The sequence below is a fragment of the Diuraphis noxia genome, unplaced genomic scaffold, assembly GCF_037042655.1.
Source record: "Diuraphis noxia isolate RWA-SAM2 unplaced genomic scaffold, SU_Dnox_SAM2 contig0003, whole genome shotgun sequence".
Taxonomy (NCBI): domain Eukaryota; kingdom Metazoa; phylum Arthropoda; class Insecta; order Hemiptera; family Aphididae; genus Diuraphis; species Diuraphis noxia.
In genome coordinates, this window is record NW_028301713.1 from 35,303,199 (window position 1) to 35,327,366 (window position 24,168).

The window sequence follows — 24,168 nt, forward strand, 5'->3', positions numbered from 1 at the left end:
TAATACTTTATAAACTCCAAATTATTCAAATCAATTTATTTTAACAAAATTTAATATAGATTTTATTTGAAAGCAAAACTATAAATGTTATAATAATCTACTAATCTATCACAATTAACATTAACAAAACTTAAAAATACTATGTTGTAAACAAATATAAAATATATATTGTATGTATACCAAATACACTGTTTTCTTGACATCAAATATCCATAAAAATTCTTTAAGCTTAATTGTTATTTGATTATTGTAATCCTAATGTCAATTTGGACTTATTTTAAAAATCTACCAACATTAACAAAAGATCTATTCTTTTTTTAATGTAAAATAAAATGTTTGCCAAATTGAAAAATTCATTTTCTAGAATCTATCTCTTCATTTTGGTTGATCTTGTGAACTGACTCAACTGAACGTGGATGAACAACTAAAAATAAAAAATACAATTTGTAAGTATTATTTAAAATCTTAAAAACTTAATTAATAAATCTATAAGTAGACAAGAAACTTTAAATTAAGGCTAAACAATTTTAAATTATTCGTATCAAAATTTAATTCTTTTGGTATGCCTAATTTTTATTTACCTAAATCCCATGTGTATAGGTCTAGTATTACAATTTGTTGAAGTTATGTTTTTATATCAAAACTAAGGCCTATTAATAATAATGGTATTTTATTATTTAAAGTCTAAGAGTATACAATTCTACAATATCTATTATGACAAAAATTGAAAAATGTATTCAATATTAATATTAATTTACCTACTGTTCAGACTCTTTATCATATTAACAAATGATAATAGGTAGGTAACAAAACTTTTATATTTAAAATTAAAAACAACATTACTATATAATTGATCATGTTGGTAATTTATAAATGGACGACCATCTATCTTTCTTATAGGTCTGTTTCACATAGGAGCGTTCTTAGTTTATGTTAATTAAGTTCATATGCGCCATCGTCGGATCGTTCGAAGTGTTATCAAGTAAAATGCGGGTAAATATGCTTGATAGTTGATAACTCAAACAAGTGAAGAGTCACTTTTAAATAATAACGATTTACGTTACGTTGCCCCAAGGACTATAGATAAATATCTGCAAACCTTGACGTTACCCATAACTGAATATAACGTCACCCAGAGGCGTATTTAGGCACAGGCCCTATAGTCCCGGGCCTAGAGCGGCAAATTTCAACAATTTTTTTTTACAAAATTAGAAAAAGTATTTTTCATTTGATGAAATCAAACTCAACTAATTTTTGTTCGCTCAAAATTAATCATACTAGTATATCTACATATATCTCAATGTATCTTTTTTAATATAATAAATTGTATATTTAAATACGTTTTAGAAATAATTGTAGGAAGGATGGAGGTGGGAAGAAGGCGGCGAATTGGAAAGTGCCTAGAGGCGGAAAAACCTTAATTACGCCACTGACGTCACCACGATGTAAATAATATATTATCTAAATCGTGATAGATGGTAGTGAAAAAACCTTTTTTTTTCCGTATTAAATCACCATATGGGAGCCGGTAGTGAAAAAACCTAATATAAGCGATCATCACATCAATAATAAATTATTTATGTAACTAACTTGTATTGTCCAGAGTCACCCTATATGTCCGAAATTATCTACTTTGTTCCTACAATCTTGTTTTGATGGTTCGAATTATTTTCCTCCCCCTTGAAGTATTTTAAAGTTGTGCTTGAGGTACGTGACTCGAAAAATACATAAGTCGAATTTATTTTTATTCCCCTCGAGATTCGAGCTTTGAGTATCAACTCTAAGCTGTAGGTATAAATTTATTTTGTGTACCATTTATTAATATAATAAATTAATAACTAGTATATTAAAAAAAAAATACTTCGTACGGGCCTAGAAAATATAAATATCGTACACCTATTAATATTTATCTATATAGGTAGGTAGATACTTACAGTGTGGGCGAATATCTGGTTTAGGTTCATCGATTGTATCTTGTTGGACCGATTGTCCGACGTCGGGTTGCATCATCATAGACATAGGCACGTGAATAGGAACCCTTTGGAACATGGGCACATTTTGGCGCACAGATTCGGACGGCATAGCTTGGTGCATTATTGGACCGTCTCCGCTGGGCTTGTCGGATATAGCAACGGTGTACATGGATCTTCCTTCGGGCATCGCTGGGTGATAAAGAACTTTGTTTGGCATAGCTCTGTCCTCGGCTTCTTGTTTGTGGTGTTGTTGGTGTTCGTGATGGTTTTCGGACGATGGTCTCAGTTCGGGTAACAGCTGTTGGAAGATGGGAATGATGTGCTCTTCGATCTGCTGTTGCTCTTGCATTTGAAGCTGATTGTCAATGTCAGCGTTGATCCTGGCAATCAAGGCCAACGGGATTGGTCCACTTTGGCCTTGTTGGTGGTGAGGATGTGGCGGCATGTGATGGGGTGGTGGAGGTGGTCCCATCATACTCGGCAAATGGGTCATCGGATTAGCACCCATTGGCATCGGCATCATCATTGATGGCTGATGTTGCATTTGTTCCACTGGATTTGGAGCTCGCCTATATTTAGATTAAAATCGATTAGCCTACTTATTTTGTTTAAGTTGACAGTTTTCATATAAATATTAAAAAGATTATTTCAAGTAGTTTTTTATCACTTTTTTTTCAGTTAGAACCGACGACGCCGCGGGAATTGCTTGCGCATTACTTATCACCTAGATGTGTCCTATATAACTAGCTCCTATAGTATTTCTTCAAAATAATACTTATTTAGGTATTTATAATTAGGGGCCTGCTCGTGCGTCATAATTAAGAGGAAATATTTATGCAATATGCAATTTCGTTACCACCACCCATGGCATTTGTGTTAGGGCCCGTTTTATAATCATAGTTTAAACCTTGGTTACGCTTAACTCGCTGATTTTACCGGCCGAATTCCGCGGTTTAACCTTAGTTTAACTATTAAAACGGGCCCTAATGATCCCAATTTTTTTTTTTTAGAAATTTAGAAAGAGGATAATTTTCTACAGTACACAATGGATTTCGATTATTAATTTTGTTGCTAAATAAACAAACTATAAATTAAAAAAAACTTGTGATAATTAATCATATAGGTATGGCTTACAAATATAATTTTTAAAACCAACCTGCCTAGTAGAAGTCTTCCTCTTTTAAAAAAATTATTGAAATCAAATCACTCTGTAGTGGCGTTAGAGTGTTCCCAATTCCCATTAACTTTTTTAACAGTTATTTAGCTAAATTGGTGATTGCTAAGTCGTCAAGTACCAAAATCCTACCGTATAGTGTATATTACTGCATGTACCTACTCATAATTTTATAATAATTTCTTGAGAGTATATGCTGTAGTATATATATATATATATATATATATATATATATGGAAACACCCCTGTCTATACCTATAGGAGTAACTACAGTTAATTGATATACCTAAGTAATGAACTCATACAACAAATGTTGAAATTGAATTCCAATAACAATCTGAATTTATATATCATATTTTCATACCTCTCGTCGTGTCCACTCTCACAAACGATGCTTAATCTTTCACCCGTAACGTGCTCAAAACGAGGATCGGTGGTAATGTTCACGCCGAATGGTAGACGCAATGTTTTTGGTTGATGATCCATGACCTCCTCGGCGCGTTTCTTTTCAATGACACAGTTCATTTTTGAACGTTGATTTTTCTCGAGTAAAGCCTTTATCGAAACAAATTTGTTTTAGAACAGTGTTCATTGGCTCAAATAGGATAATTTCAGCTAGTTATGGTTCCAATTTATGTTGTAAATGTAGTACTATGTCTTATTCAACTCATTATATCAGCTATTGATATAGATAATTAAAAATACATTTATTAAAATAAAAATTGTATTTAATAAATGTTTTATTAATTGTCTTTATTCAAAACATATTGATATTCTCGTATACACCTTCAAGGATTAATTGAATTTTTCGCATTCAAACAGACTATGCAACAGAAGCAAGTTCTCTGGTTTTTATAATTAATTGTTTAAATAATGAAAATCGGTTGCAGCCAAGTACTTCAATGACAATAAGTCAATAACGAATTTATCATTCAAAATACTGACCACTATTGCAAAGAAAATATTCTATTATATGTACCTTTTACAGTTGTACCTATGTAGGTAATATTCTTTTCTGTGGACATTTTGAACAATATTCATTTTTTAAAGGATTTAGGGGGCTGGGCCCTATCGATTTCATTGTACTTAGTATATACCTATAATTGTAGTTGGTACTGTTGCTAAACAAACATACACTCACCCCAACGATTTCATCGAAATCTAATTCCAATGGCAATTTGATTTGAACTGGCGATGCCGGTTGTTGATCATTATTACCGGTGGTTTGACTCTCGACGTTCCTGGTTGATTGCTGGTGCACGGGAAGCTCCTCTTGCTTCGAATCAGAAGTCTCGTCCGATTGCAAAGGGTCGACTAGTGCCTGATACTGTGGACGGTCTACAGCTTCTTCACTCTTTAAATGTAAATATTATAAATATTTTATTTTTCATACTTTAAAGTTTAAAGTTAACTATTTATATGGCCATCTGACTATCTGAGTGAAATATATATATATATGTGACTATATGAGTATTCTCTGTATGCACTGTACGCGTGAGAGTGAACCAATCTTTTAAGATATAACTTATAAATATAATATATTATAATTTTTACACTGTAGAAAGGTTGTCACACATAGATACTTAAAATTTTTTTCAAATGTTTATAATATACCTAATCATATTCCATACACGATATTTTCAAAATACCTACATACAGTTTTTTAATTATCTATTAACTAAAAAGTTACTTTTAATTATAATAGTAATAATTATTTTTAAAATGTATTGAGGAACTCACCACCTCCCAACCCATATGTTTGGAGTTACGACACTATAAAGATAAATGGTCCAACAACATTTTTTTGAACTATTTATCAAGTTTAATCTAATTATGTATATACAATATAATATATATATTATGTGTAAATATTTAATATATACTTACTAAAAATTAACAAAATTATAATAAAATGATATGTAAACGACAAATAAAAATGTATGATTTCAATCCTTTAATGTAAAAAACGGATTTTGTTTTGAAATCGTTGCCGGGGACTAAAATAATGCACTTTAGATAAAAACCTAGGTTCTACTGCCCCTACTTATAATCATTTAAGCTAATTTGAGGAGAGTGGATTAAGTTGGTCCTCTATGATCTACCATGGTGTAATAAATTGATGTCCTAAATAAATTTTCAAAAATAATGATATTATACGATTTATACCACAAATTTTGTACTAGCTCTATAAGAATATAATAATATTAATTATTATGACATCGGTCAAATGCACTGTTCAATTGCACATCATTAGGACAGTTCAGTCTTGATACCAGTTATACATGTATATTCTTACCTGTTATATATACATGCATATTCTTACTTGTTATATAGCTGTAAATATAAATATAAATAATACATAATAGTATAATACATAATTTGGAAAACAGATTAACAAAACGCTATCTAGTGGAAACAATTTGTATAGCTATCTTCCTATTCGAGATATTTGTATAGGTTTAGTTTTGTATTGGTCATTACTTATTTTACTTAATTTTTCTAACAAATTAATTTTGCTATAGACATTATACGCTGGTAAGTAAAATTTCAACTAATATTATGGTTTATCAAATATATTCAAATACACTTCACTTGCTAAACGTAAACGAAGTGTTGGAAAAATACATATAAGTTGATAATATTAAACGTACTCCACGTAGGGGAGATCCGCTATGAGATATAATAACCATCTATATGACAGGACTCCTGGTGTTAATCTGTCTTCTCAATAATACTACAATGTATAATTATTATTATGTGGTACTGTGGTAGGTATTTATTATGCAGTAACATAGTATTATACATAGGTAGTTGCGTAGATCTATGAAGTGTATTCATTTCACAACCATAATAATATATTATTATACCGTCAGAGCATTGTCAGTTGTCACACAACATAAATAAAAATTATACGCCGAGTTGGTCATCGAATTGAACATTATGTCAATATGTAATATGGATTGAATATATGTATATAAACACGTCTTGCCTGCCGGTAACTAAGACGGTTTCAATGTTTCATAACCAACTCGTTTCCTGGGCCTAATGCTCGGTTACACTGAATAATCTAATCTTTATACCTTGCGTGTAACCTATTATTAATACGCGCTTGACCCATATATGGCCATGCGTGTCTTATGGACCCTTGACCAATTCGTTTTCGTAAATTTTTTAACGCGGAAATATGTTTAAGTTGCATATTTATTTGCATAATATAATATTATTGACTGTATTATTATTATTTACAAATGAATTGCATCGCATAACAAAAAATTATTTGACCGTTGCAAGATATATTTATTGATACTCAGAAAAAACAAATAAATAAGTCTATAGGAAAATCGTTTCACTGTTGTTATGCGTGGATTATATTACATAGTGAAAGCTGAATTATTCTATAATCTGGGAAACTGTCATAGTCAAACCAACCAAAAAAAAAAACTTCAGCTCTATAGGTAGATATACAAAGAAAGTGATATTACATCCATTTTTATGTTCTCACTTCTATAACAATCAGATTACTATATGAATATTTAAAAAATTACTGCTTAAGATTAAATAGACTTCTGTTTTATTAAGTAGTCACATGTAGGTTCTCATTAAAATTTTAATACGATTTTGCAGAGATAAATAAAGTATAAACTATTAATTATACTATATTATGTTACATTATAGTATATACTATACTATATTATATACCTAATAGTTATACAGTATAAAAAATGTTAAAATTAAATAATAGGAATATTACTGTAGCACTTTTTGAGTTATGTTTTTGATATGCTAAATGAACATAAAACTTAGAAATTTTAACTAAATTTGTATACTAGCTGTGTATAAATTTGAACTATTTGCGCATTAAGAAAAATAATAATAAAAATAGGAGGATGGTACACTTACCGAAATGGTGAAATATTAAAACTCCTGCTGAGTTGACAATATAATACCTTATAATAAACATTATGAATTATAACGATAATTATAAGAGCCGTGAAAAATGGAATCAAATAATTTTGATTTAAATACGGACAATATAGCAATAATTCTTATGTCATGAATTCGTGACTATCCGTTTGCAATAATCAATAGAAATTATACCGTGATTTGTATTAAATTTTATTTTAAAAAAATTACTTAACATACTTACATACGAATGTGAAACAATATCAGTATCGAGATTTATGGATATTCAACTTTTTATACAGTCATTGGTTAACGGTTGGGTATGAGGCCATTATAAGGTATTAAAATATTAAATAATCTCAGGAACTATAGAAGTATAATATATTGTTTTGTGTCTACCTGTCTGAGGAGTGCTTCAGCGTGCATTAATTGCGAGCAAGACGCGTTCGCCTGTAACCAAGCGGCTGCCAGCATGAATGATCCAAGTATGAACGAGCACGCGATCACAGTGAATGCTGCTATTCTTGCTATTTGGACGGCAGTCGGTCGAGTTTTGAGTTTGTACGCCTATAAATAAAATATGCATTGAAACTTCATTATAATATTAAATTATAGTAGGTACTATAGCTTGTGCTTAACAACATGTTTATGTTAAATTATCTAATTAATATCTTAAATCAAGAAAAATTCACGGTACTATCGTGGGCCTTATTGCGGAGTTTGTATCGACATAAATTATTTCCATAAAAACGGATTTACAGCTAATGATGTTTACCATATATAATTCATATCTTATCATAGTCAATATAAAATAATTAATAAAATAAACTTAAAATTAAAATTAAATAATTTTTCTTTCAATAAAATATGAATTACAGTTGAATTTTAAAATTTTTTTTAAAAATATTTTAGGAAACAACTGAATAATTTATTATGGAGGAGCTATAGCAAGTTTTGGGGTGCTAAGTGCCCTAGCCATAGGCGTCTGAAGTGGAGTAAACTAGAACACATTACCTGGATTTTTTTATTTTATTTTTTAAATTGAGAAAATGCAAAAAAAAATTGGAAATTTTTTTAATTTCTCCTCAAATCCTAGCATTCCCTCCCTCGGAACAATTTTTGAGAGAGCCTAGCTATACACTTAACAACCCCCCCCCTTCCCATAATTTATTGCGCTTATGGTCCTAGGTAAGTGTCTTATATAACGACTCATAAGTTGCAACACATTAGGTATACTCTAACCTCGAGTATATCTCAATAGTGAAAATTATTTTAAGTACGTCGTTGTGTTTGTAGTTTTCTGCAGTAATAGGTACCTAATTTCTACGTTTTTTTATTGTTCCATAAGTAAATTTCAAGCTTTACGAACATTTTAAAAGACAATCTAGGTTGAAGTTGTGATGCCTACGCAATACAAGTGCATTCATAATGATAATATTATAATATATGCATCGTTTAAAATTATTATAACCATTAATAAATCATGTTTGTTGTGACCTGCAATAGGTGAGGATGGAATATCCGAACCCAAATAATAATTCAACTTGTATTATATAAATGTGTAGTGTACACAAGGAATACAATGTTTACCATTATTGTTATTATTACAATAGTCCGAACAATATCCAATAGGAGCCATAGGAGGATGCACGCCACATGGATTTATGATTTTTTTTGTGATGTTGAAATAGCTGGTAGATTAGCTTGCCAGATAAATATTGTGTTATTGTTATACTTGCTTGTATTGTACCATCCTATAGGTACAATAGATACAATAATATATATACGACCGGATTTAACTACGTTAAGCTCGCATAACGTCTGATCACGATTTTCAAATAATATATTATGTACAAAAGCATCCGTAGTTAGTGTAGGTAGATATACCTATATAAAAATATGTATTCCTCCGATTCCTCTCCAGAGTCACCGGCATATAACATAAATATACATATACGCGTATAATTCGTGACGATAATCACTCACGAGTTTTCATGACTCGTCGTAGGTCGTGTCTCTTGCCTATTTGTCTATATATCTATATTATAAGTACGTAAAAAATATTTTTGAATTTATTCCACGCAGCATACACACCTATATTGTATAGACAGACAGATGCGTACCTATACACATTATAATAGATTTATATATATATATATATTATAATATAAAGGTAGATATTATCGTTTTGATATTCTTATAATATATAGGTATATGACTTTCACACGATTTTGGAATAGGTTATAGGTACCTATATTTAGAATTTATAGATTTATGCGCTTATATTATATATAATCATTACAATAGCACTTATAAAGTATTGCAATTTTTTATTTTTTACACAATGATATATGCATGCAGATGAGTTAGACCAAGCTTGCACCGTTCGTTGTTTTAATATAATAGTACATATTATAATCACGTTCACCTAACTGGACCGCCGCAATAATGGCTACGCTGACCACAATTAAATGGTATTATGTATTTTTTTTTACCATTTTTAACTGTTGTTGGCCGTCGAGTTGTGCGTGTTAATATAGGTATCGCCTAGGTATAGATATTATATATATTATAATACAATGTATAGGTATAGGAAATTCGTGTTCTCCGTGGTATTCCTAACGAAATGCATTTATATTTGTTCCGCGACGGCAATAAGAAACCTTAACCGAACCACAATATTACCTATTACCTGCTGCTATATATATATATATAAGTACGCGACTATTGAAAATGTATTACGGGCGTTGTTTCTACGGCGAAGAAAAGTCGTAATTGCGGTTTTCCTACGAATACGGCGTGGGACATGATGCCTGCCTATACCTATTACTTTCTCGATTACCGTTGTACCGTCACGGACGTCCAATAATATAATCTATAATAAATAACGAACATTTTATTATATATAGAAGGAAATATAGTAATGTATATATATATATCGTAATAATAAGTGATGCAGTTCGCTGACATCGTCGACGGACAATTATATACAATATTAATGGTTAATGACACGACTGCAGCACTAAATAGGATATTTCATTCTGCGGTGCGATACCGTGCACCATCAAGCGGCTATTAACGGAATAAAATCAAAATGAAAAATCGAACTGGACGAACTGTAATAATATATATATATATATATATATATATATATATATATATATATATATATATATATATATATACATCATCACGTGCAAAGAACGCGGGCGTTGTGTGTGCGACCACTGAAACAACTCGTCTCGCGTTTCGCACTTACAGCTGCAGCATTGTACCGGTTCGGCACAGGATATATATAATAAAGTGCAGTTCGGTGGAATTGAATTTGAAAGTTGTAATTGTGCAGCAACCTGCAGAGCTCTAATAGAGGAGATACGGTAATTGAAAACTATTTAAATTGCTCAAATATATTAATATATTATGCTGCAGACTGCAGTCTTCGAGTGATACGTTGCCGCTGGTATTGCCGTATACAATAATTATAATTATTATATAATATGATCATATTGCGCGTACGGAAAATGTTTTATGTAATATAGGTATTGCAACATATACGTATTATAGGTAGGTACGAGAAAATCATAAAAATTATATCTCGTCACAATAATATACCGACCACGGGTAGGTACACGATTTTCTAGCGAGATGTGAAAACTATCCAGCAACACTTCTATTTGGAAAACTGTGCGCTATACAGGAATAGATAATTATAAAACACATCATTGTCATATAGGTGCCTTCGTTAAGAATCTCTCGTCTTGATAGGTATAGGTGTAGGCCCGCGCAGCGTGTATGGGTATTTTAAGAAACATATTATAGGTAGGTATCTTGCCTGTACTTCAGTACACACGATGTACTCTCTGTTTCACGAGAAAAATATTTTCGATTTAAAATAGGTACTCGAATGCATTTTATACATATTGGAAATGTTACAGTTAACGAACTATTTTTTTTTTTAATTTCGATAATCTATATATATACTGGATGAAACGTAATATATCAAATATTGTGGTTAAAATTAAAGTTATATATTTTAATTCTTTGATCTCGGTTATCATACATATAGCTAAATATAGGTATAGCCGTATAGGATTAATTCGTGTTTATCCGCACGAATATTTTGTATTGTAATATTTATTATATTATTTTGTATTGCCCACACTATTATAGTTATATGATTCTATACATTATAATATTATGTACCTACAGACTTCCTGTCGAAAATACAACTGCCGCGATGTGTTACATGTATAGACATATTATACACGTATAGGTACGTCATATTAAAATGTATATTTGCAAACAGGACATCCGGTGCACTTGGAAATGACTTGCAAAAAAGCCGAAGCAGAGAGGTTAGGTACTAGGTGGTGGGTGTATAATGTATATTATGTATAAAACATATTTTATACTAGTATACGTATAGCTGATGTGTATATGTGTAAATAAAACTTACGTTTTTAAATTTTTTATCGTAATTCTATATATTCGTAAACTGCTCTTATGTATATCAATTCCCATTAAACGTATTGTAATGTATTATTGTATCTTATATTTTAGTTGTATGGAAAGTGCGTTGAAATCGACCAAACTCATTATGTTTTCCGTGTCAATAATTTAAAAATCGATCACATAACGGCGTAGGTAATGAATAAACGGCATGTCTGTGGATGTTAATGAGACATGTCCATTGAATTCCAACAGAAAAAAAGAAGAAAAAACCGGACGGTTTAACGAGGAAGCTACTTTCTATCATGAGATTTTTTTTAATTATTGTTTTTGTCTATATAGGTGCAGCTGTAAATGTATACAAGACATCTACAACTGTATAGTACTATGAATTATACCTCTGTATTTCTGTAAGCGTTGTTATATATAGGTGGCTGATGCGAAAACACACACGATGTTGACAATAATATTATAAATCAAAATACCATGAAAAAATTATAACGAATGAAAAGAATATTGATACTGACTTTCTTAACGTGATGGAAAATTAAATACACGACTACATTGACCTATGACACAATGACAGTGCATCACCACAGGTATACATATAATATGTGGCTATTATAAATATTATACTGCAGTTTATAATATTATAGACACCGGTGCTTTACGCCTGAGTGAGTACCTGCGGACAATATTCACGAGTAATAATATGACGTACGGTGTCAAACAGAAATTAGAAAACGGAAATATTTACGATCTGTAGATATTATAATCCACCACACTAATTATACACATTATTTATTAATAATATACTGCGGTCTGTACATTGTTAATTACATTTTCCTTTTTATCACGTTATTATATATATATAAATAAAGGTATATCGCATATTATATTGCTTATATTATGTAGAAGAATCATGTGGCAGAAAATTAATGTAGATAATAAAAATATGGAATAAAAATTGAATTATTTTTGTCTCAGATTAATAATTCAGCAGGTATAACATGAACATAATTAGATATTTTTTAAACAATATTTTTTTCGTATTATAATGCCTGCATACATGGAGTTTATGGAATATATCACTCAGATAGTGAAATGCGTATACGCATAGAAATCTGAGATTAAATAAACTCCTAAAAGTGTCAAAATTATTGACATTTGAGGGTCGTTTTTGAGCTAAGGCTAATCTATAATCAATGTTTTGGATTCATTTTAACATTTATTGTTTTAGATTCATGAGTTCTACACAAATTTATGTTGAATATTAATTAGTTTCAACTTAAATAACAAAAGCATTATTTTAACTATTATTATTGTTATTTAAAAAACATAATAGTTTTGTTCTGAATTTCTATTGTAATTTATTTACCATGTTAGCTTGATGTGAAAATAACGTGTTTGTAATATTGAAATCATAACTAATGTTTTAATCAATGCAACTGTGTTAACTACTAATGTAACTTTTTATTGTGTTAAATAAAACTCAAGGAAATTTACAATAACTTAAAGTAAATATTTATTTTAAACTGTATCTTGGAGTGACAATGGAGTTATAATAAATGTTTAAACCACTGAAATTAAATAAGAACTTGTGAAACCAAATTAAAATTTTTAATTTAACTACTAAATTTCTATGTGTGTAGGAATGAAAAAAATTAACCTAGAAACTGTACATCAATCAAATTCTAAAGTTTAGATTCTAAACCAATGAAATATAAGGATACAAATCCTAATCATCTATTAAACCACACTTCATTAATTCAACCCTGCAGATGAAATCGTATAGATACTTAGGCGTGTCCTGCAGTATAGGAAATGGGCTACTGTTACCTCATTCTCAACGAAAATAAACAAATTTAATATTCTCTAAAACAAATTCATATTATAAGGATAGCATTTAATGTCCTTGCCTTTCAATCCTTTGTTCACGTGGAATAAACAATTTCACAGTGACGCAGTGTGCTCCTACCTATCAAAATGGATAAATAACTAATACAAAAAGTATTGTCTATATTTGAAAATATCAATGAAAAATAAATTTAACAAAATATATATTTTAAACTGTTAGCACATATTAGTTATAACATAGTACAGCTATACATATCCTACAAAGGGCTACAAACTCTCTTAAACTTAACTCTACTTGATTCAATACATTTTATATATTCTAATACCTATACTAAAATGTATAATTCATCATCACTATTTAGTGCGAGAAAACGACGGACCCGTAACAGAAATTATTAGTCTATAAAAAGTTTGATTAAAATAATAAGTATGTAGGTTATATATTACTGTACCTATATATGTATACAAATACGCCGAAACGAATAAATCATCGATTTCCTATTTTACGCTAAAACAAATTGAACTGTAATGCGTATAGTTGGAATAGTTGGATAGAATTAGGACGATAAAAATTCATCTATAATATATCTATCGTGTAAGAAAATTATTCTATTTAAGGCTCTGAAATCCAAATATTTAACAACAGAGTCACGAAGAAATGTTTTCACCCAACCAAATTATGGTGTTATTTATTATACATTCTAAATATAAAATATAACCATGATTCGCATATTATTATGTATATTGCAAACACTAAACACACGTCCCTCATCGTCGTGTGGATAATAACTAATAAGAACAAGATGGTGTGCGTATAAAGGTACGGGTCGTGAAGTTGTTATAGTGGTGTGACCGGTGTGACCACGATATGACCGAACGTGTCGAGTAGATGAAAAAAAAAACCTTAAAATGAAGTAGGCGTAAGTGTAAGCATAATATAATGAATAATGATATTCAATGCTCAACTAAAGGTCAAACGTTAGCTTCTTGGCACGTCGGGATAACAACAACAACAATAACAATAATAAACAGCTATGGTCGGAGAAAGTTTCGAGAAATATATACAGAGCAAAGCAATTATTTTTCAAAACAGAATTATATTAAATTTATATTAATATATATCGTTGTATTATCAACCCAATTATAACTCTGATGCGTATAAAACTAATGATGTCTTATGTTTCGGTTTTTGCACTCGATATTTTGTTCGTTTCAAAGCATTTCTGTGTTTGATCGATGACAAATATTTTCAAATATTATATTATTATATGGTTGAATACAACACGCTCTGTACTACAACTGCGATAGATCCCGGAAATCGATTTTAATAACGTATACAATTTTATGATTTACGTACGTGATTATATTATAATAAAATGCGCGACATGTGTATAATATGTTTACCTATACATTATTATTTATTATTATTATTATTATGAATAGAAATATGAAAACGTTTTAAGTAGTTATATTATTAGTAGGTAAAAAAAATATACGCAATGTATCATTATAATGTAGGGTATTATATTATTATCGTCTATCGACACTAATAATGAATTTCGTTTCACATCATATTGATTTTTCGGTACTTATAATGAATTACAGCCTTACGGGTTGTATTTAATGTTACACAAGACAAATTATCATGGGAGACAAAACGGTATTGTGAAAAAATAAAAATAAATGTGTACGATATTGTATTTTGTTTTCTCAAATACAACACCAAATTTTCTTAGAATAATAGGTGAAGATTCAATGTTATATAGGTTACTACGAAGTCAACTCTCTGCAGTCGCAGTTCATATTATAATATTATATTTGATTATTCTCTACAAATCACAATAATAATATTAAAATAATTTCATGTCAACTATCTATAATATCTATTGTACATTGTTCATTAATTATTTAATTTAACATTTTAAATTTTTAACGTTGTATTTGTATGTATAGCTGCAGTTGACGTTATATATTATACTACGATCGACGTCGACCGAATTCACAATTATGCGTGTTTTGGTACCTGCAGTAGGTACTGCAATTCAGTTGAATGCCGAATTGGATAAGTTAAAAAAAAATAAAAATTATTGACACCGATGGAAAATAATGTACCTATTTAACGTGTCTGGCCGTCTACGTTGTGTAAGTATATAACATGATATATATATATGTACATACATATAATATGTGTATATCATTATTCATAATTCATTACATTATGTACGAAAAGATGGAACAAGTAGCTAGGTTTATATTATATAGGTACGATAATAATAATTAGAGTTTCCGATTCCGACTCGAACAAAATGCTGCTGCACAAATAAGGACATGAAATAGCTGGTTAACTATCGTAACTCATAACATCGTTTCATCGTAAAAGCGCGCAATGTTCGATATGGTTGCATGTTCCAATATTATTATTAGGTACGGTTCACGACATCTGTTTAGGTTACGCGCTCGTACTTACCTATAGAGCTAGTAATGGGTACCTATATACCATTTTATAACGGTACGACTACGACGGTCGGTTGCAGTATTGCGTTGCAGAACATTTGGCACAAATCAGGAAAAAAAACTATTATATCGGTCGGGGTTTTTTCTTTCATATTATTCTTATTATATGGTTTGCTATTATATTATATATTTCGGCTCGATTGAGAAAAAAAAATCATATTACATATTATATTATTATTATACCTATACAATTATATAGGCAGTTTTCGCCACTTATTATTCAATAATCGTTTTATATCATTTTGTCACATTGTCCGCGTGTACGCGGATGGATTTACGTTTTATATTATACACGCGTACCTATGTATACATATTATATATATATATATATGTGTGTGTGTTTATTATTATTATTATTCATTCGATAAGGAGAAAGCGTTTGGTTCATTGAACCTGGCGGGGGTTCGGGCCAGAATGAAAATATTGTGATGAAGCAATGCGTATATAAGTAATATGTTGCTATTTTTATGTAGTTGTGTAATTTGATAGTCGGTATATAATAGCAGACACAGTAGGCATTAGTTATGCAATGTCGACTACCTATGAATAAAAATATATTATTATTGACTCGAACGAGTTTATTTTTCCTATAATTTACTAAATTTTTATTCTGCCCCAAATTCGGCGAACTAATCGCGCGATCGGAGCGCAATGTCAAAAAAAAGTTCCATATTATAGGTAGTACCCATCTATTATGTATTATATACATTAAACTACGTAATTGTTTAAATAAATAGGTTTAAATTTAACCAATAATATCTCAATATTTTGAACCTGTAAGGCTGTAAACATAGTATAATTTAACGCGTTCGGCGTGTTTAATATAATTATATATATATTTCGGATAATCGGATATAGGTAACTACAGACTAAAAATTTATTAAAATAACAGAACTAACTGCACTGCGTCATCTTCATATTATATAACATAGAATTATAAATATTGTATTGTGATATAATTATACATGATATAATGTAACCATGTAGGAATATTTACTTAATTTTAATTTTACGTGTATGCCATTTTCTGATTTTAATTATGTAAGTTAAATTTATTTAACTCGATAAAAATTAAAGTTATGGAAAAAAGATTAGATAAAAATAAATATATCATTTGTTTAGGTTATACATTAATCGGTAACTATATAATACTGTTTATCTGCAAAAACATGGTATATACTCAATAATACCCTATATATATTTTAAAATTCTGTTTGCGGATCATGAAACTAGACTATTTTATCATAAATTTTCCGCGAACCGAATTCTAAAATATGTATAGGGTACCTATTGAGGAATGTAATAGTAACTGAGTTGGTGTATTCCCAGTTCGCCGACACCCGGTTTGCCGACACTCAATTTTAGAACATACAATTTAGTTATACAGTTACAGTTTAGTTATAAAAAATATATAAATAATATAAAAAAATATAAAATAGTAAATTTATTACAGGATAAAAAATTCTAAACACATAATAATGTTTATTAAATAGTTTATCATAAACTAAAAAGTATAAATAAAAAATAAAAAGTTATAGGCGGATATGATATTTTATGGTATCAATATACTCTATAATTATATAATATACTATAATTGTTCACTACAAGTAAGTCCTGATTTTTTCTGACTTAATTTTAAACCATTCCATAACGGAAAAATTAAAATTATATATATATATGAATACATTTTTTTGCAGTACCTAACGCAATGAAATATAATCGCAAACTAAAATCATAATCATTATTTGAAAACTGCGCAGTGGACTTATATTATATATATATAGTTTTCGTCAACACTTGATATATTATTTAATATTAACATGTTTTTTAATTTCATATTTTTATTTTTGCGAGATTCGTGATATTCTGGACTTTGTCAAAGAATTTCAGTATAAGTAGGCCTTACGTCTAAAAATTAAATATTTTAAGAGGTCATAATTAATTGGTATTTAGACATTAATAATAAAAAAAAATGCTATGAATTCAATGTTATCATTGTTATCGTTTTTCAGCAATTTTAATACGAAAAATAATAAAATTTTCATTATAATGGAATTTTCACTGCAAACGATTAGTCATAAAAATTTCTACTTTGTCTTAATCTTTAAATTCAATATTGCAATCATACATATTATACTACAATATATATGCATATAATATTTATTTTTTTTTTTTTTATTGGGTTAATAATGCTTAAATATTTGAGGCCATTAACCTGTAATAGTAATTTATTGATTTTAACTCCATGCATTATGTTGAAATATTAAGGTTGTTTACAGCCATTTATCTATATATATTAAGCCTATATTTTTGTGAAAAAAAAATATGTATAATATATTGTTTGGTAAATGGTAAAATATATATACTTATACGCTAGATACACAAATATAACACACATCTAATGTATGTCTTTATCACGGTTAGTAGATTAACCATAGTTTTTATACATGGTGCCGTACTAGTTACTACAATTGAGTTAAAATTTAAACTAGCAAATGGTAATTACTTTAATTTATTTATGAAAATGGACAATCGTCACTCGTCAGTAAAATTAATCAATGACACGGTTATCGAATTTCATTAGATATTTTTAACAATTGTTGTTCTTTAGAGAGCATAATATAATGTAACAAGTAACAAAAACTATGTAATACACTATAAATTAAATTACATAATTATCTACTACTTTTTTTTCGTGTGAGAAAATCTATGATTATTTGTAAGGAGAAAAATATTCTAATTTTATGAATTTATACACTAGGTAACCCACACGTTTCAACTGTGTAATAGTAATAATCATAAATTAAAATTTTGTAGGAAAAAATATGAATAATATGGTGTATTTGAATATTTTTAAAATCGTGTAACATACTTTCTATATCTAAATTAACATACTTATTGTTTTATATATAAATAATATACAATACACCAGATGTTATAATAGAATAAAAGACAAATGTGATTTTCTCTCAATAACAAAATACAGGTGAAGTGAAAATTTAAATTCATTATGCAGTATTACTAATAATTATTATTTTTCACATTTTTTTTATTTTTTAATCTGATATATCTAATTTTTAACTGCTAATAGGTACATCGATTAATTATAGAATCCAAAAATTCAGTGACATAAACATCAGATTCATGCCGTCCATGGGTAAACATATTAGTAAGAACGTACATGAATAACATAATGTGGGTAATGAGCCCTTTTTCTTTTTCGTTAATCTGTGCAGACAGCAGATAGACCATATTATTTTTCAGAATATGTCATTCAAACGTCGAGTATTAACTATAATATTAATGGGAATGGAAAGTATCTGGCGGTGTTTATAGGTGAATGCGAAAATTCGTCATTAAAGGCATTTAGCTCATGTAAAAACCGTCAAATTCATAAATCATTTAATGGGTCGTATCATGAGAGAAAGCGTGCGTGTGAGTGTACAATGTACATACACATTTATCGTACCCCAAGTGAAACTGTGTTTACCACGTATATGCAATTTGTGCACTTAAAAATCTACTGGAAAGTACACAATATAATGAATTATAATGATCATATAATATTCGTAATATAATTTATAACAAAGAGTAAGCGTCATAATCATAAAAACCATCATAAACCAGATTCGTAATCAAAATCGACTCATTATAAAAATATATGTACGTTGATGTATGTAAATAAATATACGTTGGCACAAATTATATTTAGTTGAGTAAATATATAAGTAATTATTAAGTATATAAATATTATACGTTATTTTCGAAGAATTAAAATATACAACTGTATAAAAGTAATATTACACATTTAACTAAATCCAGAATAACGATTCGCGTGCGCCTGTGTATAGCATACTATTGCGATGTATCCTGGAAATCTTCCAGACCGTCTTTACAAATTATTTAAATCTAGAAGATTCTTTGAATTTATTTCTAACCCGAAAGACCTTATTCGACAACCGGTTTAACAACAACCCATTATAGCCTTAATGCAACACACCACGACATTTACATATTTCACTTAAAGATTTTGTCATTATATTTGTATTTTTGCACTGTTGCTGGTACTATGCAGATAAACATATTCGGATCTAAAGATAAAAAATAAATATTTTTTGTGTAAACACAACGAGTAGATATACGGTGCAAATTACACACAGAACATTTTACGAACTCAGAAGTCCAAGTACGATGCGTCATGCGGTTCATTGCGCAGTAACTTCAGTGTATGTCTTATTGTCATTACGCAAAACCCAAAAAATCAGAGGCGATAAAAAAAAAAATTTTGTTATAATGGTGAATAGGATGGACATTGGACATAGTGTTATAAATTATAATATATATAACTGTACTGCTGAACACGATGCCACGATGGCCTTGTTGGTAGCGTAGATTTAACTGTAGTATGTCAAGCATGAAAAGCTCATTTTAAGTGTTTTTTATTATTATTTTTTTACTTATAGGACAACGTAAATCGTAATTTGTTGTAAAAATAGAATCCAAAACACTCACACGACCATTAACGTATGCATTGTAAGAATTGGACTCAAGGTAAAGCGCTTATAATAATATATACACTTTATATATATATATATGTGTGTACGTCTGTGCGCCCAACACAAGAGTTGAAGAGAAAGGATAAATTATACTGCATATTGTTTACAGTTTTTATACCCAGTTGTCCTCGACACACCATCTTTTTACATATTATTATTATTATGATTATTTTACTTTGTATTTTGTATGTATACATATTATGTACGCGCATGTAAATATACATTCAACTGGTGTATTATTGTAGTAATATATAATTATATTGTATTCTCTATTTCCCTCCAGCGACGGTAGTGCTGCAGCAAGAAACCACCTCCGCATAAAAATAAAAATATAATAGGTACAATATGCACAGAGACTTTTTTATTTATTGTTTTTATAATTTGTCGTTCGATGATAATGATAATAGTATAATACTATAATACTATAATAAGGACGTGGTTTTTTGATGCGCTAGGCGAAGATGTGCTAACAGTATCTAATATAGTTGGGAACAAGACCCGCGAGCTAAATAACTATGAATTATTATTGTGTGGAATAGATAGTCGTTTTTTTTACCGATCCGGCCCCGCGGGATCTCGCAAGAGACGATACCCTTTTTTTAATATGGTACCGGCATACGAGTGAGAGGGTACTGCTAAAGGCGACTTATGCAATATACGTACCTATATATACATTATACACCCATCTCAATTATGAATTATGATTAATAATTATATTATATTAAAATAATATGCACCACGTGTGTCAATCGCTGTTATTGTACTGCGCTTGTATAATGATCTGTACATTGTACATATTATTATTATATAGCTAGCGTACGCTTAAATAGTTTTTCTGTCTCGATTCATGTACATAATATATATTATGCACTATATATTGTGGTAAAAGCGATTAATTTACCGACTATTGTTTGTCCTACAGACAACAGGTTTCACGTAGAAAAAACCAAACCAAAAACGTGAACGTAAAACATATAGAAGTAAATAGTAATATGCTGCACATATATACAATATACATTTAACAATTATATGTAGGTATTACATATATACAACCAGTATATATGTATAGGTATGCTAAATCGTAAAAGGTACATAACCTAGTACATTATACTAGTACCTTGTTCTTGTATACATTATTACTGTACATTCTATCTAAATCTATAAAAGAGTACAAGACCATTGTTATTTATATTACAGTGGCAATTTTTACCATATTATAGAACGATTTTGCAAATCTTTTTACATAACATATATTAACCGATAGGGAAAAAATGCGTCTTTTTATGATTTATTGTTCGCGATTCAATGTCCAAAGAAAAATCCCATACGCAGCGGCCTTTAGCCGTAGAAGTCACCCGTGTTAGTCCTATATCAAACGTAATGTTACATAAATATTAAATACATATACTATTTGCTAAAAATATTTTGTCGCATGGGATGTGTAAAACAACAGTATGGTCATCTCGAACTCGAGTAGGTCTTCAGGAATCAGGTTAGTTATATTATTATATCCGTAACCCACCGAACAGGGAAGATCGAAATCCGAAGTAAAAATAATACGCTTCCGGTCGTCGCGGTCTTACCGATAAGTACAGCCGCGCGTTTCGACTTTCTCGTGGACCGCGAAGTGGAGTGTGACGCGGCGGCCACTGCACGACGGGTGCTCGCTGACGAACGATTTTGTTCTAACTATGACTGCTCCTCGTAAGTTGAATTTTCGTCATTATTACTATTATTATTTACTATAAAGGTGCATTTAATTATACCTGATAGAATATTGAAAATTATAGACTGTCGTCATCATAGCAGCTAGGTCGTGGAATATTTTTTTCTCAATATAAATATACCTAATATAGGTACAATGTTATGTATTATCGTCTACAACTCACCGGTGGTGGTTCGGAGACGTACACCTCGTGCGTGGGATATTCAGTTTTCATGCTGATGCTATCTTCCGACGCTGTACCGGATGCTGCGACCGCGGCTTCCTGTTGCTTGTCCATGTCGGTCGTGTCTCGTGCGTCAACTGACTGCTGTCGCGGTCCACGCGTTTATAATGTACGACAGCGATATCTGCTTATCGCCAATATTGCGTTTGGCGGGGACCACTTCGTCACGGACCTGACGATGTCGTGGTGCAGTTCGTATATATTATATATGTGTGCACGTACCTATATATGACGTCCGATTCTCACCGACGAAGGCCGATCACTTGCAGGACTGACTTGATCGACTGTCGGCGTGTGTATAATGTAGAGTTTTGAATATGGATATATCGATAACGATATAATATTATAATATATAAATATGATATGTCTGCGGTGGATACCAGCTAGGTATGTTGCCTAATACGTTCGGCGACCGGACTCAGACTGACTGATCGAACGGGCGCGGTGAGAGACGATCGGCAGCGGACGGTGGCTGTATATATAACGCGTATAGTACCAAATATATTGTTCTTCTCGAGAGCGGCTGACTCGGTCGAGCGGGCGGACGCGGACGCGGATTTCCACCACCGAACCATGTTTGGGACTTGGGAAGGGCGCGGCGAGAGATTCGAGTTCGTCACCTCCCACGCAATGATAACAATAACAATAATAATAATAACACGTACTGTAGTATGTTTTACTAAATAATAATATTCGTGTATAAAAGACGTACACAAATTAAATATATAGTCGTATTGTGTATTTGTGTTGCTGCAGTTGCTATTACAGACTTACGCGTGCGCATTGTTTTCCACCGGTTCTCTGGCGAAAAAACATAACACGCCTATGCTGTCGTCTGGAAAGTAGAATTATTCAATAATATTATGTCGCCGGTTTCGGACTACACTATAATAATATACATATGTACAAAAATGTTACTGCTTATATTCATTTCTTGTATTAAAAATGAAAATAAAACGTATAACTTCTAAAATATATTATATCAGTTAGAAAACATTTAAAATAAAATACTCCCTATACACCCCCAAAACAATAAAAAGCCAAATATTAAAAATTTTAAATGTTTCCTTTTTTAACATTTATACGAAATCGTTATTTTTGAAATATAATTACGACTAAACCTTTGTTATATTTTGGAGACAATTTTCAACTATAAACCTACACAAGAGTTAATATAGTTACCTTGCATTTGTTATTATAATACAAATACATGTTATTTGGAGACCTCGACGAAAGTGAACGTCTGTACACTGCTCACTGCTGAGCATATTATGTTATATACAATACAAGTACGCCAAGTACGGTACGTCGGTACGTATCTATATATGCGACTACATCATATTATATTATGGAGGCGTACAGAAAGCTTCGATCAACCTTGAAGATACCATTACCATATATCACCATACCATACCACAGCAAAACTGAGTTAAAAGCGGCTGTTGGGTACGCAAAAAAAAAATGTAAGATATAAGATATGTCAGATACAGCGGTCCTCGGTGACAGACGATCGGCCGTTGTTCAGTCGCAGTAAAACCGTGACTATATGTAACGCAGGCGTCGTAGCCGTTCGATAAGTGAAGCAGCGAATAAAAGTAAAATTTATATTAATTATGTCTTGTTATTTTAATATAATTCAGGCATTATAGTAAAGCGTGTGATCACCCGGGCATTTTAAAGTTTAGTGTGTGATCTACCGAAAAAATAGTAAACAACAAGTACCTAAAATAAAAATTATATTTTTTATATATTTTTTACTTAAATTATATTATTTTGCTATATGTTTTAGGTAG

The 24,168-nt window shown here is 30.3% G+C and overlaps 1 protein-coding gene across 1 annotated transcript; it reads right to left on the minus strand.

Annotated features, from left to right (window-relative positions):
- Positions 1-34: 34 nt before the first annotated feature.
- Msr-110 (DUF3736 domain-containing protein Msr-110) lies at positions 35-22,846 on the minus strand. The gene is made up of 6 exons (XM_015513152.2): positions 22,316-22,846; positions 7,450-7,617; positions 4,289-4,501; positions 3,512-3,702; positions 1,935-2,542; positions 35-424 (listed from the first exon to the last, which is right to left on the minus strand). The coding sequence occupies exons 1-6, from the start codon at positions 22,427-22,429 to the stop codon at positions 354-356; spliced, it is 1,365 nt and encodes a 454-aa protein (XP_015368638.2). The 5' UTR covers positions 22,430-22,846; the 3' UTR covers positions 35-353.
- Between the last annotated feature and the right edge of the window lie 1,322 nt (positions 22,847-24,168).